General features: G+C 31.6%; 1 protein-coding gene across 1 annotated transcript in view; it reads left to right on the top strand.

Annotated features, from left to right (window-relative positions):
* Nucleotides 1-16,505, top strand: part of LOC123698959 (thrombospondin type-1 domain-containing protein 4-like) — a 46,398-nt gene extending 29,893 nt beyond the window's left edge. Inside the window, exons 8-17 of the mRNA XM_045645795.1 lie at nt 9,213-9,393; nt 10,802-10,962; nt 11,436-11,711; nt 11,997-12,221; nt 12,620-12,856; nt 13,783-13,933; nt 14,873-15,045; nt 15,260-15,413; nt 16,035-16,097; nt 16,303-16,505. Of these exons, the coding sequence (XP_045501751.1) occupies nt 9,213-9,393; nt 10,802-10,962; nt 11,436-11,711; nt 11,997-12,221; nt 12,620-12,856; nt 13,783-13,933; nt 14,873-15,045; nt 15,260-15,413; nt 16,035-16,097; nt 16,303-16,403 (1,722 nt within the window). The 3' untranslated portion in view covers nt 16,404-16,505. The remainder of the gene's footprint in view (nt 1-9,212; nt 9,394-10,801; nt 10,963-11,435; nt 11,712-11,996; nt 12,222-12,619; nt 12,857-13,782; nt 13,934-14,872; nt 15,046-15,259; nt 15,414-16,034; nt 16,098-16,302) is intronic.
* The last annotated feature ends 361 nt before the right edge of the window (nt 16,506-16,866 follow it).

Raw genomic sequence — 16,866 nt, 5'->3', positions numbered from 1 at the left:
TTTCCGCTTACTCTTACCGGCTAGACGTAAAGTGATGTAACCACCGAATCCGTCAATGGCAATCCGATGTTAATTTGATAGCTGCTGACAAATGTTGAGTTTCGTAATTGCACTTTTTAAGGGAGTGCTGGTAGCTTTTAAGCTTCTTCTACAAAATATTCAAACATTTGTTTTTAATAAATAAACGAGACTAAATATTCTAACAGTAATCGCTGTATACAGATCTCTAGAGATTATTATTTTCTTAGCGCTATATTGTTCGTAAAATTTCAATGAAAAATTACACATAATACGTACGAGAAATGTAAAGTTGGAACCCGTTATAGTAATAACATAAAAATATGATAAAGTAAAAATGCATAACATAGGTAAAAAAATATTGTTTATTTTTCAACACGCATTTTTACTTACAACAACGACAATTTCACTTGCCTTTTAGGTTTTTAAATTTTGTTATTAAAAATTGTATAAGAGTCAGAAAAATATTAAATTACATAATTATCATCTTTGTATAATATTCGGTTGTGTGAGCCCTTAGAGTAAGTAAGTACAGTTTACAGTCTTAGAATTATAGCCTAGCTTTAGATATCGAACGATTGTTATCAAAATGAAGAAGTAATATTAGTTTAAAAAGAATATGTTTTTTAAACTAAATACATACACGTGTTTGCATCCAATAGAAACACACGCAAATGTGAACCATCAAACTGCTTCCTTTTTTTATTTTGCTGCTTTCTGGAATTAAATCACAAGGGTTAACTTTAGTTGAGATTACACACAAAAGACGAATTGCATTTTATTTTAATATACTAATAGAGATGCAATTTTGTTACGTTTTGTAAATATTTAACCACACATTTACATCTCCATAGTGCATCTTAGTACCTGCTTTGCCTTTCAAGATAATCTTTCCTTTCAAAAATATTATTTCACCCATTCGCGAACACTTAAACCTGAAATAACTTTTATGTTTATAATAATAGGCTATTGTTTGCTGTATTATCTGTGCTTAGTTTGAATATCGATGCCTTTAGCGCATTTCCCTTACAAAGTTGACTTTATTCAACTTTATCTATGAAAATTCACACCATTAAAACTTATACTACTTTTTTATTGCTAGTTTTAGCAATCTAGATTTTATTTTGAGCCTATTCTAACTATATGAATTAAAAGCTCGATTTCAAAATTAATTTTTTTCGAAAACTACGTGTTATATCTAGTATCTTTGTTATTTTTTCTGCTGGTAGAGCGATAAAAATACCTCACGAATTAATTCATTCAAGACGTGGAGAAACTCGATAGTTATAAATAAACAGAAGAATAAAAGTAACAACTAACACCTAACAGTGAAATAAAACACGCTTGCAGTTAGCGTATTTAAATTAATGGGACACTCGATATAATGTTTCTAGTAACTGCTAATGGTTCTGTAAATGGTCCTCGCTTCAAATATTACAGGAATATTATACCACACACGTCTTTGTTGGTATCTTATATAATTCGTATAACTAACCAATAAGACTTAACAAAAACAGCAAAGGACGGCCTTATCGCTAGCGATCTCTACCAGGCAATTCTAATGACAGGAAATATAATGTTGTGGGTGAGCAAAAATACTATATTAGGAGCCTGGGTCAGTATGTGTGTGTCATTTGTATTGGTGTTAAAAAAATAAATAAAAAAATAAATTTACTACCATCTCAAAATTGAAGTAAAGTAACATTATTTAGAAAAAGGCTATTTAAGACGATATTATCGAATCTCAAAGAGATATGATTCATATTTTTCTGAGATGATAGTTAAAAATGACTGTAATGAAGTGGAGGTGTTACTGGTGGGTGGATGATAAAAGTTATATTTTTAAAACATGCAATGAGAAATCATCATATTTATTTGTAACATTATTTTTCATAATAATTTAATGTTCGCTAATTTACGATTTACATCCTTAACATATTTTTAATAAAATCACTTAACTCTATCGGTCGTCAAAAATGCAGTGTTTTTTATTATAATGCCGATTAATGTTTTTAACTTTTGCTAAGTTGCTTAAAAGTATTCATTGATATCAACAAATCAAGGAAAATTATTTCATGAAAATGTTTGCTTATACAATCTAATTGAAAAAAAAAAATGAATACTGGCGCCATTAATTAATCAATATGGTTCCTGTGATGTTGGATTGAATTCCTTAAACGAACTTTTCTTTGATTGAAACAACTTCCTTCTAAATTAGATATTTCCGGCTTCTAATAACAAAATTGTTTTTTTATTTAACTCTTTTTATATTTAGAAATTAAAACTTGCGTTAATTTGCGAAATGATAATCCCGTGAATAAAAAAAAGTGGTACTTGTGTTTTTAATGGGCGACTAAATATAATATTTTGTCGCAGTTGTTGACACCATTTAATTTTTTCATAGTCATTCTCGGCCCGACATTGTGTTAATTTTTAGTCATCAGTTAATTACACTTCTACGAAAAAACCACTAGACAGCGATCATCTAATTGAAGTGGCTATTGCTATTAGTATCATAAAAGCGCTAATTATATTTTTGTGACGAACTAAAATGTGCTCAAATTTCAATCAAATCGTCGGATTAATTTGTTTTCATAATATATTTTCATAATAATTTACAAAATCCAGAATAACAGTAGAAAAAATTGTGGTTAAATTGATTAAGGTTGTAATAACAACACAATTTAATACGCAAAATATGACAAACATTTTGATACATAAATTATGAGCATGGAACACTCGAAAGGGGAAAAATTCATGGAATCATGTCTGTTTCATGTTTCAAATTATTATTAAATAATAAATGTTTCACGAAAACACATCTAAAAGCTCATCAGTAGCTTCTTACTCTAGCTAGAGCAAAACACGATTATAGCAGAGCTTTTAACTGAACATCGGGACAAAGGTCCGTATATTTTTCTTATCTAAAGCACGTTCACTTAGACACCTACGTCATACATACAGTTACAAAATAAGTGTCCACTTGTAAAACATCACTGATTTACGACTTCGGGGTCCTGTGTGGATATTAATCGTTCCTACTGCATAATAGAGCTGTAACCTTTACATGTCATGTTAACAAAGAATGGACATAAATATCATTGCACTGCTAAGATTACTGTTTTTTTGATTGAACGTTTTTGTCTGTGTTTGTATTTTTTGTAATGTATTTATAGATTACACAATGCAATCAGTTTACAATTGTGTTAATATAATACATGCAAAAATACGTTTGTAGTAAACAGTAAAAATAATCATACATGAATTACACTTTATTTTTAGGTAAGCTGCGAGCTTCTGAATGCATCGTAAACGATATCACAATAAACAGCGATTTAAATCAAAATATCGTCGGTATAAACTACAAACTAACCTCAATTTTATTCCCTGCAGTTGATTTTCTTCATTGACGTTTCGTGACAGTCGGGGTTAAAATATCATAATAAAAATAATTGAAATATTCGACAGCGACACGTGACCAAATTAGGGTTAAACAGTCTCTTGCTGTAAATTGATAAACGACCACTATTTATTGCCTTTGTAACCACGCTAGATAATATTTATAATAAAGTATACTTTATCAAACTACACGGATCTCTACTTTCTAAAATTGTGTAGAGATTTTTGTTCATGTTACAATAAGAGCTACAGGATATTGCTGTATCTAGATACATATATGAGTTAACTTTAACATAAAAATATGTTGTCGGTAATAACTTGAATAAAAACATTTTAAGCTGTGAAGATTGATAGAGAACTTTTGTTGTTTATTTATCTATTCTTAAAAAGTTATTACTACCAACGTTATTTATAAATTTATGAAATGAAGACTATTAAATCACAATTCTCCAACCAATAGTATAATTATACAAACGCAAAACGAGTCACGTATTCATACTCGTGAAGTTTACTATAATACCAATCAAAAGTTTAAATCGTTGTTAGTTATGATACATGAATCTTGTGCGATAATATCTCGTGGGTGGATAATGTGATTCGGTTGATGTTTCAATCATAAGTCTATTCAGTACACAATAATAGCACATTTGGGATTATATGCACGCTATGGACGCAATGCACAGCTGTTGAAAATCTGGCGCCAAGCCATTGCTTTATGGGCTCAGGGAAATCTTAAGAATCCCGGTCAATGTGCATATTACACGGCATTCACTTAATCCAGGTTATCATAACAAATTCATTATAAAAATTCGCATGTGCATTCGCTATTTCGTCTTTGTTATCGTCATAAAAATATTATGTACCAGATGCGTTTTTATTAGTTTGTTAGAAATTGCAAGGTTGTTTATCAAGCATTCAAATTATTTTGCACTAATTTTCCATTTTGTTGATGAAAATCGAGGACAAAAAAATCAATTCAATTACAAAAACAAGTTGCAAATATTTCGGGAAATATTTAAAAACTTTTCAACAGTTTTCATTTGAAAAAACATCGCAATTAATTAAAATAATAGATATATTCAAATATCTAATTCTTAATCAAAACCCATTTGTTTCCGCAAAACATAGCTTCAAAATGACGTTGGCTAGATAATCTTGAAATACGGGTAATTGCATTACGCTATGCAAATCAAAAGGATTGAATTATGACAAATTAATGTTAATGTTATAATCCGTAGCGAACGTGTACGTTTAGTGCGATTCCTTCAAAGCGGTCTGCGTATAAAGATATCAATGGGGATTTAGAAATACGTTTCAATTCATATTAAGAGATCAAAGTGCGTAGGTATTTAGTCGGCTTTCGCGTTCCGCTAGTCACAATAAAGCGATTTTGTGAAACTACTGTATTGTATTAACATTTAGCTTCGACACTTATTGGGTATTAAACTTTGATTTGGACACATAGCTCTAATAAAACAATATCAAATAAAACTCATACTCTTGAAGTATGATTAATAAATTATATAGGTGTATTAATTACTCTAGAGACTAAGAAATTCGTATCAATTAGCTTTATAAGTATCTTAATCTTTCAATACAGGATCAAAATAAGTGACAAGTGAAGTATAAAGTGAATCAAATATCATATTCTAAGTGGTTCCATGTTAAATAATTCAAGATGGTTTCAGCTGTTAAGTTACTCTTCATACTAATATTTGTAAGTATAATTATGTTTTCTTATACTTTCTGTAATTTTTTTATTTATTGTTACTCGCCTGTTGTAAACGTACATTTTCACGTATGCGTGAGACATTTTTACACTACCTACGTCTATTTCTGTGTGTATTTGCATAATTGTTAAAATAGACAAGTAGAAGCTAGAAATTGGTTTGCTTTAGTTAAGTTGTGTCGTTTGTTATATGGTAATAGTTTGTAATAAAGAAAATCTATCCTACTAATATTATAAAGCTGAGGAATTTGTTTGTTTGTTTGTTTGAACGCGCTAATCTCATTAACTACTGATCCGATTTGAAAAATTATTTCGGTGTTAGATAGCCCATTTATCGAGGAAGGCTTATAATATTATATCATCACGCTAAGACTAACAGGAGCGGAGCAATGCGGGTGAAACCGCGGAGCACAGCTAGTAAAATATATAGGTAAAAAAGTATCGTATGAAAGCTTTATAAAGATGCATTTTTGAGCTTTTTTGGTCGTGACCAGTAAAATATAATTACACACACTAATTTGACATGCTTCGTAAATATCTAAGTAACGATGGTGTCAACAAAACTTATTGAAACAAAATTTATTACATTTGTCTCATTATATTAATGGACGAGCTGGGAAGTAAAATTGTTGACCCAAAAGCTTTTCACTTGCCTAATTTATATTTAAAATAATAGCCAATTATATTGATGGATTACTTTACATGCCTGGCATTTTTGTGTAATGGCCGGTAATTTAATTATGTTTAGAATGTTTATATCGAATTCTTAAAAACATTTTGATTTAAAGCGGCCAGAGGGTACGCGGAAAAATACAGCTATAGAGCGATTTACGTAATGGATTCATTATTTTTAATTAGGTGTTTACATTACTAACAATGCTATTCATACCAAATAAAAATAAAATGCGTTAGATTTTGATCTATCCTATTCCTATGCATGGTCTAGTGGTCAATTATAATGAAATTTCAGTAATGTAACAATAATATTAATTATCCACTAAAGGTTAAACATTATCAAATAGTAATTATAATTAATTTAATTAAACATGTTACGCAAAATATTCATCTTATCTATAAAATCGAATTAATTGTAATGCCAAGTCCTTAATAAAGAAATAGGCGAAAATAAATCATTGGCCACAGTCACTTAACTGGTTAAGTTATGCGGGTTGGTCCACACATTTAATCCTAATTAATTGGCTATTAGTCAGACGCTTTCAATTACCACCTTGTTTGATTTATACATCCACAGTACTAATTGATTGATGATAACGCCAAGATCATTGTAATCTTTCCGAATATTAAGTGGTTGTTAGCTTAAATACTTCCTACGACATTCATTAAGTGGACGATTAAAATAAACGTTTTTATATCATATTGTCTGTGCTAATGAATTGAGGGAACTACGTGCCTTAATCTAAAGAAGAAAATCTTCATTTATTTTACGAAAGTTATACATCTATAAGAAAAGTTTTAAGGATTTAAAAATGAAACACAATTTTAAAATTTTAAATGGAGCGTATAATTTATGATATGGACATTATAGGTATATTACAATTATTCGCATATTCATTAAAATTCTTATACACATAATGATAGGCCCGAAACTGGCAATCAGCACTTAAATATAAATGATATCGTAGAAACTAATTTACATACGAATGAAGTCATAAAATATAAACAAAATCGAGTAATGCTTTAAATATTTTGGTAATTCGAGCTTTTTGAGAATTGTGAAGTTAACGATTTTATTTGATTATCTTTTAAATTTATTGATTTTGAAGAGTATAAAATAACGTAAGTTTATTTTGTATTATGTATAATATATAATTATAAATATATTAGTTACTTAATATTAGTTTATTAAATAATGGTAAAAAAATCACATCTACATTTTTAATAAGTACAAAGCTTTAAAAAGCTCACCATTAATAAATGAAGACTAGGCACATATCGCATATATTCAGTAAGCCAGGACTCTATGCTACTTCGTTTGCTACATCCCCACATATTTAATTTACTCTTCAACCAGTTAAAAGTAAACAGTTTCTACATTTACAAACAAATAGTCGTAAGTGTCAATTTGCATAATGTATTTTGAAGAGGCATTTTATCATCCAACCCTAATAAGGTTTTAAACCTGAGTATTGAGAAGTAATGACGAGATTAAGCCGTGGAAGATTTTTGTATTCGATAATATGGTAATTGTAAAAGCTGGTATGATATTTACAATGGATAAAGTGCAATTTGCATTTGCTATCTGTACGTATTTATATTAAGGAAATGTGCATATTAAATAATAACATTATATTGATTTGTTAATTTTTGTGTAAATATTAGGCGCTAAAAAACGTTTTCAAAGTATGTATTTGTAATTTGAGGGGTATTCAAATTAATGGAGTGTTAGTTTTATTTAACAAACTAAATCTTTGGTCATTCAATTCCCTCAATAATTACGGAATGGAAAAATACTCTTAAATTTAATTAATACGCTTTCCGTAGCTATTCCCTGTTCATTAGACCTTTAGCAAGCCCACCTTTAAGTAGAAATAAATGAGCAACAACGCTTTCTTCGCTATCAGTAATTGAAATATTTAATCACTGTTTTATACAAGTTTGCCTCTTTAACAAGTTTTGCTTTTAATTGGATTTATTATGATTTATTTAAGAATCAGCAAAAACAGCAGGGTGGATGCATTTTTAGCCAATATTCAATATAATATAATAAACCCATATTAATCTGAATCGATGAAATATCCTATACGATTAGAAGATATTGTACTCCAAATTATGGACAATCATAATATTATGTTCTCTGGAGTCTGGACATAGACAAATTGAAATAAATTTTTCTTGCTCATGCCTTTGTCATTTTCAAATATCAGCGTCATATATCGTAATGTAGGTGCATTGGAGATGAGATGAGATTGAATTCTTTTGAACAATGTCAACCATTGTTGTACCAAGTATTGTGAGTTGTGACACTATGCTCATTACACTTGGCGCCTACTCGACGCAATATTAACAAGAATTTAATTAAAATACCTATTCATAATTGACTAGACTTGTGAAATTGATTAAAACTTGTCACATGTTTGATATGACATTTGCATTAATCGGAATAAAGCCTGGCTACATTAAGCAGCTTTTTTATCTACAGACTGTCTTGTTTATATTCAAAGTATTTTTATGGACATAAATTCTTTGTGCAAAGGGTAAATTTAAATCGCAAAAGGCTACATTTGAATTTCAAGAGCTGTTTCGACTCTACAATTGATTCATATTTGTAAATAAAATGAGGATCGTCTTAATATCTGTACAAAGAAAAATTAATAATCAATTAAAATTGTATAAAGCCGTTTATTAGCAAATCCTTTTGAATGTAACTTACTATCTCACTTGTTAATATTTAAGAACACTTTTAAACGCAGATAGAATATTTAAGAGGTTCGTTCTATTATATTATGTCCTTTTATATTGCCAATCTTGCTTTTACACATTTTATCTATAATGGTAATGGTTTCATATTACATTTAAAACAATTTATCTGTGTTATTTGTAAACTTGGAATATAAGATGCAATTCAAAATAATATTTATCCTATATTTCTAGAATTCTAGCTTTTAATGGAATGACGATGAAAATTCTTAAAATAAATATAGAGCCTCTGATAAACTGATTACTAAACAGTGTTATTAACTTACACATAGTTTGACAGCACGTCCTTTAATGTTATTATACCAACATTTTATTCAATAACAGAAATGTATTAAATTTAAATTTACTTCCAATACGTATAAGAAAATGTCGGTTTTACTAAAATAATTAATGATTATAAGTAGTTGCCAATATTTTATAGTTCAACTAAAATACAGGCGGTGGGTCGCGAAGTGCTGTCACGCGCTAAGTCCTCTGCGGCTGGCGGCTGGTGTTCGGGCTGTTTCACGCTTAATCATAATAAATAACATAATACAGAATCATTTATATATGTTATCAGTAGACATATCAATAGACATCTGAAATTATTTCAGATCATTGTTTACTATGACACTATGATTAAACACAGGCGGTGGGTCGCGAAGTGCTGTCCATAGCGGGCACGCGCGAGGTGCGTTGCGGCCGGCGGCTGGTGTCCGGGCTGTTCGCACGGCCGCGGCTGCCCCTCGGCTACTCCTACATCACGACCGTCCCGCAGGGCGCGTGCAGACTCAACGTGTCCGAGATCGCGGCTAGCGATAATTATATAGGTGAGGAGTAATCATATGTTGCACTGAAGCTGTGAAATGTTCTCGCGTTTGATTTTAATTGCCTGGTTCTCAGATGTTTTTGTATTTTTGCAGAGATCCTTTAAGTATGTACTTGCCTGTTCGTTTCACTTTAATCAACATAACAAACGCTGTATAAACACTTTATTACAATGGACCTATGTACTTGTAGGTGTGCTTAGGTTCTTATTTAATTTCACAATAATAATATATCTAATGTTATAATAATTATAAATGAGCAAAGCTGTTAGACACTTATATATTAAGATTTCCATTAAAGAACTTGTTCTACTAAAATTGTACAAAGTTAAACGTTAAAGCCTGCAAAGTGTACTTGGAAACGAATGATAAATCTAGCATTCTGTTAAGAAATGAAACACTTAGTCCTGTCTAAATCTATCTTTGCAATGAATGATGAATCCTTGCTGACGGCTGCGGGACCAGACATTCATTCATTATTAACTACTCAATGGCCCTTTGATGATTGTAAATGGGCCGCGAACATGAGGTTCGTCACTTATCAGTATTGTCCATTAGATTGGCTGCAAATCACTTGTTTTTACCACAATAGCATCGCCTACCAACTTACTGTGTTTATGAATAGATTCATCTTGCATTTCCGATTTATATAAATCGATTAACAGCACTTTATTGAATAAACATTCGACTAATGCGATTCAAATGTAGGTAGGAGTTGTTTTGATAACATATATTATTTGTTTTATTGTATGTGTTTAAACTAAAAAGATGTAATGTTTCGTTAAATAATATGTTTGTAAAGTAAAAGCAGTAATGAGATGCAGGTTGCTGTTAGTTTCTGTTGATGGTTCCATTATACCATTTAGCTTTACGTAACTTTTCATAAATTATCTTTTACGAAATAAGTGTACGTTAAACATTGTTGCATGGTATAATAGTGTCCCTTGGTGTGTTTTAGCGGAAACAAAAGTTACACCTTACACTCTCTATGTTGCATTTTCTACATATTTATGACTGAATTTGCTGTTACATTAACGCATATATTAGGCATATTTATACCAAAAAAATGCAAGTTGCAATTAAGTGTAACTTAAATAAGTCTGTTAATGTTAATCTATATTAACTGCGATATTTTATGTAAAAAAAATATGATATGGCGGCCTTATCACTTATAAGTGATAAGTGATATCACTTATAAGTGATAAGGGCGCCATCTGTGCTGTGTCTTCTTTTAGAATATGTTTTCTTTTTGTAATTTTTGTTGGCAGTACAATAAAGTATTTAAATAAATAAATAAATAAATAAATAAATGATAGTCCAATTGAAACAAGTCAAGAGCCAAGTCCAGATCAAACGTAAAACAACAATAAAAAGCATAATCCTATTATTACAAAGGTTATTATTGTTATAGCGTTGAAAATAACAAATGGGTCGTACATTATGAACGGGGAGTTTGCTGTGAGCGCACCAGGGACGTACGAAGCGGCTGGCGCTAGATTTGTGTATACGAGAAATACTGGACTGGACTCTGTGTTCGCACTCGGTCCTTTACAATATCCTGTAGATATTATGGTAAGTAGATAATAATTCAAATAGGAACAGCGACATCAATATAAAGTTTAAAGTTAGAGGAGTTTAAAAAGGAACATTTACATACAGGCATAATAATATGTATAATGTATATCCTGATCGAAAGTGCCTTCACCAGATTATGCGAAAGATCTTTAAAATAATCTAGAATCTGGATGCTAAAATTCATAATCTTTCTAGTTTAGAAATGATATTATTGCAAAGTAAGTAAGTTTATAATTAAAAATAAAGGTTTGGTGGAAAGGGAGTCATTCCGTTATCGTTTTATTTGAATAAGTGGGTACTTTTAAGGGAAACAGATAGAGTCTGATTATTATTATCGGCAATTTTTTAAATTCACAACTCTGATGCTTTTAAATCTTACAGAACCAACAAACAAACCGTATTTCTTTTAAAACAAATGGCGATTATCAGAGAATATTCTTTTTCCAGACTAAATGAATAATCTCTTGCAGATTCTCTATACTCAGCCGAACCCGAGTATCAAATACGAGTACTTCACAGACGCAATACCTGGTGAAATCGATATTGAGTCAATTACAAAAGCTAGTCCAGAAACTACACCAAAACATATTAGACGACATCATGGTCTGGACAAATCGAGACATCTTGGATTCCCTAAAGAAACTTATAATGATGGTATTGGAGAAAATATTGTGGGTAATCGGAAGTTCCTTTGGAAGATCTTGTCGTATACGCAATGTTCTAGAAGTTGTGGAGGCGGCTTTCAGGTAATGATTTGCGATATTGTTGAATATTTTAAGATTACGATATCTAATTAAAGATGAATTACCGAATTCTTTGTGGACACTTACTTGTACATTTTAATTATTCATTTAGACAACATTTATTGAGAACGTCTTGTTAAACTTTTTTTTTAAATATATTATCTTTAAAACCAGTTTATTTACTTAAGAATCATCTTTTGTACCTAATTAAGCTTATTTTATGTACATTGATCGATAATTTTGTAAATATACATTTTTAAATGAATTTCTTCCTTCCTTTAAATATAGGTAGGAAAATACCGTTGCGTAGAAGCATCTTCCTCCGGAGATAGAGAAGTATCTCCCGCACATTGCACTGGCTCAGTGCCCGCGAGCAAGCGCCGTAGATGCGGCAATTTGCAATGTCCTCCAAGATGGAGGGCTACTACTTGGTCGTCTTGTCCAGAGTGTGGACCAGCTATGAGGACCAGAATTGTGGGCTGCGTGCAGGACCATTCGAAAGGGATTACTAAGGTTTGTACTAATTGTGTTACAATAGATTTGTTGGTATCAAGTTCTTCTGGAGATCTCTATCTCCTATATACTTCTCTAAGTATATCTCCAGCACATTGTACGCGTTGAGTGCGGTCCGCGAGTAAGTGTCGTAAATGTGGTAATTTGCAGTAGCTACGTAGGTAGGTATTAATACTTCTGGAGATAGAGAACATGAACATGAACATTTTACGGTTAAAGTGCCGGCGAGAAAGCGCCATAGATGCGGCAATTTGCAGTCACTTTTTGTTTTGTTTAAGATTCCAATTCATTCCTAAAACTTTGTGAAGAATTTTACCGCATTTTGATCAGAGTTTGAAATCTCTTACTTTCAAAAGCAACTTCAAAATTTAACTGTAATCTAACATTTTTTTGTTTAGATAAGCGACGCAAAATGCCCTGCACCAAAGCCACCAACGACAGAAATATGCAACATACCAGATTGTAATTCTGGTGGAATCAGACAGATTCAAACGAAACGAACGAAACCACAGGACCAAGTGGACACTTTTCGAGATGCTCCTGTGTATACGATAACTGTTAACAGTTCTGATTTAGACGTAGGACCGGAGTATAGCTTTGCAACTGCTGGTTGGCTTTATACGGACTGGTCTGAGGTAAGTTAAAATATTTTGAAATAAATTTCTGTATATTTACCTACTTCTTTTTATCTGCCTCAGGTTTCCTCAAGAATTCCTTCACAAATTTTAAGACCTGCTTTAAATATTTGTATTTAATTGAGATCTGGTATTTTTTATTTTTCTAATATAAATAACAGATGATGACACTTTTGAAACCAAATCTAAGTTAAGATAAATAAGAACTATGCGTAATAAAATTGTAGATAAATAATTTAGTGGGTAATTTCATCTGAAAATTACGGCAGTCAATTGGTGCTAATGGACGTCGTATTTACATTAGGGACATCATTTTACAATTTGCGACATTATAATAAACAAACAAAATTGCTTGTTTGTTATTGTAATAAAGATCTAATGACTTTATAACGTCACCAATAATTGCAAAGTACCAGTAACCACAAAAAGCAATTGATGCATAATAATTTGAATTCAAATTATTTGAGCTAATGGATTCATAATATCAATTCCTTTAATCAATTCCTAAAAGGGGCTTATGTATATTCTTATATTATCTATTTTCTTGTATTATTCTATTGCATATTCTTCCTACACACTTTTGTTTTATTTCTTATTAAAATTATAAATCCTTTATTTTTAAGTAAACCTCTTATAATCTTCTTCTCTACTTTATTAAATTCACCTTTCACGAAGGGTCGTGAAAATGAGGGCATTTCCTGACATCGTTCAGAAATGTTACATCCTACATGAATCATAATATACATAGTTTGTTGTCACATAGGTATTGCAGTATTGCAAGAGTGATAATATGTGTATCAAAATGTATTTATATGCAATACATGTTTTGAGTTTGAGTTTGAGTTTGGAGTTTCTTCTATATTCTCAGTGCACTATTTGTATGTAATACATTTAGTTTGAGTTTGAGTTTCTTCCATTTCTCGTAGTGCACAGGCTGGTGTGTAGGCGGCGGTATACAAACTAGAGCAGTCCGATGCGCTGATCCTTCTGGATGCACTCCGAGACAAGTTCCAGAACATTCTAGAACATGCTCACCCAAAGTGTCGTGTGAGCCGCATGAAGGGCAGTGGTTTACAGGTTTGTGATGCTGTTTCTTTATATTATTGAAGTTCTGAATATTTCTTGAAATTGTAATATTTTTTGTGTTCAAATTATAAGTAGGAGAATTCTTACACCTATCTCCGGGTGTGATGAACGCGTGTGAATATTAAAATCTGTGTAGCGTTTCTGATTATTAAAGCTTATATTTTATAATAGGTCTACAAGCAAAAATAATTACAAAAACTGCAACGTAAGGAACTTATTTGCTTGTTTTTAAGTTGGAAATCATCATTGCCATTGCTTTAAACGTTGAATATGTAGCAGTTTTTTTAGTACGACTTATCATTGCTTATATCTAATTTGGACCCTAACCTTCATAGAGAAGGGCTCTACATATCAGTGAAGATCAAATTTTAAAGTGTAATAAATAATGTGAGACAAGGTTAGATAGATTATCGAACACTGAATACAAAACAGTCACTTATTATTCTGTGTGTCGTATTAAAATGGTTAATGCATAACGTTTGTGTATCATTTACCTGTAATAACAATCGATAAATCTTAATTACAAACACGTTGTGGAAATTTCTTCATTATGTTTTATTTTTACAATTCTACATTATAATTTTGATACAACATAATACTCAATAATAATAAACAAAATACATATGTGCAAAAAATGAAAATGTAATGCGTTTGGAATTTGTAAGTCCTATTAAGTTGACGTTGGGTCAACTGTATAAGTTTAACTTTTATGGCGATACCCTGGAAGAAATTCTTCAAACTGCATAAGGGAGACAAACCTCTTTTTTATAGATAAAGTTAATTAAACAGACAGGGTTAATGAAAATTAGCGCATCATCTCTTGTTGTTGGGATTGATGTAGTGAAGCTGCCTGCAAGAGGTGATGCGCTACTTATCATTGACCCTATATAAATACAGTTATAGGTATATATTCTTTGTTATTCGCAACAGGTGATTGGTCGCCATGTACTTCTTGCGGTGGTAAACAAATACGAGGTGTATTATGTATTGGTGGTTCTGGAAGACATTTACGGGATTCCGCGTGTAAACCACCGAAACCTGAGGCTGAAAGATCGTGTGGTGGGGACTGTTCTCCCACATGGTATACTAGCGATTGGGGACAGGTAATAAATTATTATTAGTCTAATTTTGTTAATTTTTTCCACCAACTTTTAAAGTAACTGACAAGACTAGAAACTCTGAATAGACTAGATAGAGATTTTTAAAACATTTCAAGATTTCTCTATATCTTTCTCTACTGTATAGCCTTCCAAATCAATATTTATATTATTATACTTAAAAAGTTTTTTTGAGTTCCAATTTATTATTCTCTTGCAGTGTATAAGCAACTGTACCCTACACATTGGGGTACAGCACCGCACCGTAGTGTGCGCCCGCAGCGAGGCCGCAGTGAACGACTCGCTGTGTGTCAGTGCGCGGCCGCAAGACACGCGCTCGTGCGCGCACAAGTGTGACAACGTACTGGCTAGTGGTGAGTGTGTAGTGGTGGTGGTTACAGTGTACAGTGAGCAGTGTATCAGCAATTGTACCCTCACACCGGGGTACAGCTCCACAATAACTTGTGTGTTATAGCTTGACCGCAACCGCTGTACCGCGCCCTAGGTATGTGCGGTGAGGCGGGGACCGGGTAAGAAATAGCACGAGTTAGAAATAAACGGAACGGTCGGTACTCTCCCCCGCCTCGCCTCGCACATACCTATACAGCGGTACAGCCACTGCGGTCAAGCTATAGTGCCCGCCCGAAATACAAGTAACTGTACCCTAGGTATTAAGGTACAATATAGAGGGCGCAGTGAGCGACTCGCCTCCTCGTCAGCACGCCACATACCCGTTTTGTTTGCCGATGACTGCGACATAATGATATTCCAACTGATGTTCCAATGACGAAGGATGGCTGAGATCTAGTCTCTACATGTTTTAGGCAGAAGGATAGTGGTTAAAATGTTGAATTTCATTATAAATGTGGCTGAAATTGTAGATCATAATTATTTCTTGTTCTGCAGGATTTCATAGATTAAAAATTTTGAAGAAAAATTTCAAGCAAAATTAAAAAAGTCTTCGTGTGATTGATTAGTGAAATTTTCTGTTGCAGAATCCCAAAAAGTGGAGATGACTTCAACCCATAGGACTACGATAGCGATTCCCGAAGAAAAGGGTAAATTATTTAATCACATTTATTCTATTGCTACAGTTACTTTCAACTCGGTAATAAAAGATTACACAAATTATAAAACTTTTAAGTTTTGCTCCTATAAAACAGATTGGCATATGATTGTTTTACACAAAGCATTTCGATAGCCATATTTATATTTCAGAATATGAATGAAACACTTAATTTTTAATTTCCCTTTGTTTTATAGATTGCGAAGACAAATTGCGAAACTGCGCTCTCGTCGTCCAAGCCAGACTTTGCCATTACAAGTACTACATACAAAATTGTTGTAATTCATGCAGTGGATAGAATAATCTCAATACTTTTACACAGATTAGAAAAACTGACAAAGTACTCTTACAATTTTAGGAAAAAAAAAAGAAACAAAAATATATACATTTATTTAACTTAATAAAGTACCTAAGTACATATATGAAAATTTCATTTAATTTACGAAATATTGGTTTCAAGCAATTCTGATTTTTCTTCTAAATTTCTCATTATAATTTTAACCCCTTTACAGCGGGGCTGGTATTCACTATAGTAATTTTTTTAATGAAAATTTTTCAACTATAAGTTTGAAAATATAGAAGTTTCTTTATGAGCAGTTTTATAGGTATTTTATATAATATTTCATAAAATCTATGTATTTATGATTGACTTAAATGTAAGGAACAATAGATAATAATAATTGTGTATAATATTACGGTAATTGTGAAAAATCTTGGTGCATTTGTTTTAAATATTATTTTGTATATTCAATTCATATTAT

The sequence above is a fragment of the Colias croceus genome, chromosome 17, assembly GCF_905220415.1.
Source record: "Colias croceus chromosome 17, ilColCroc2.1".
Lineage (NCBI taxonomy): Eukaryota > Metazoa > Arthropoda > Insecta > Lepidoptera > Pieridae > Colias > Colias croceus.
The sequence above is the reverse complement of the archived record's forward strand: the minus strand, read 5'-3'. Positions and strand labels throughout refer to the sequence as shown.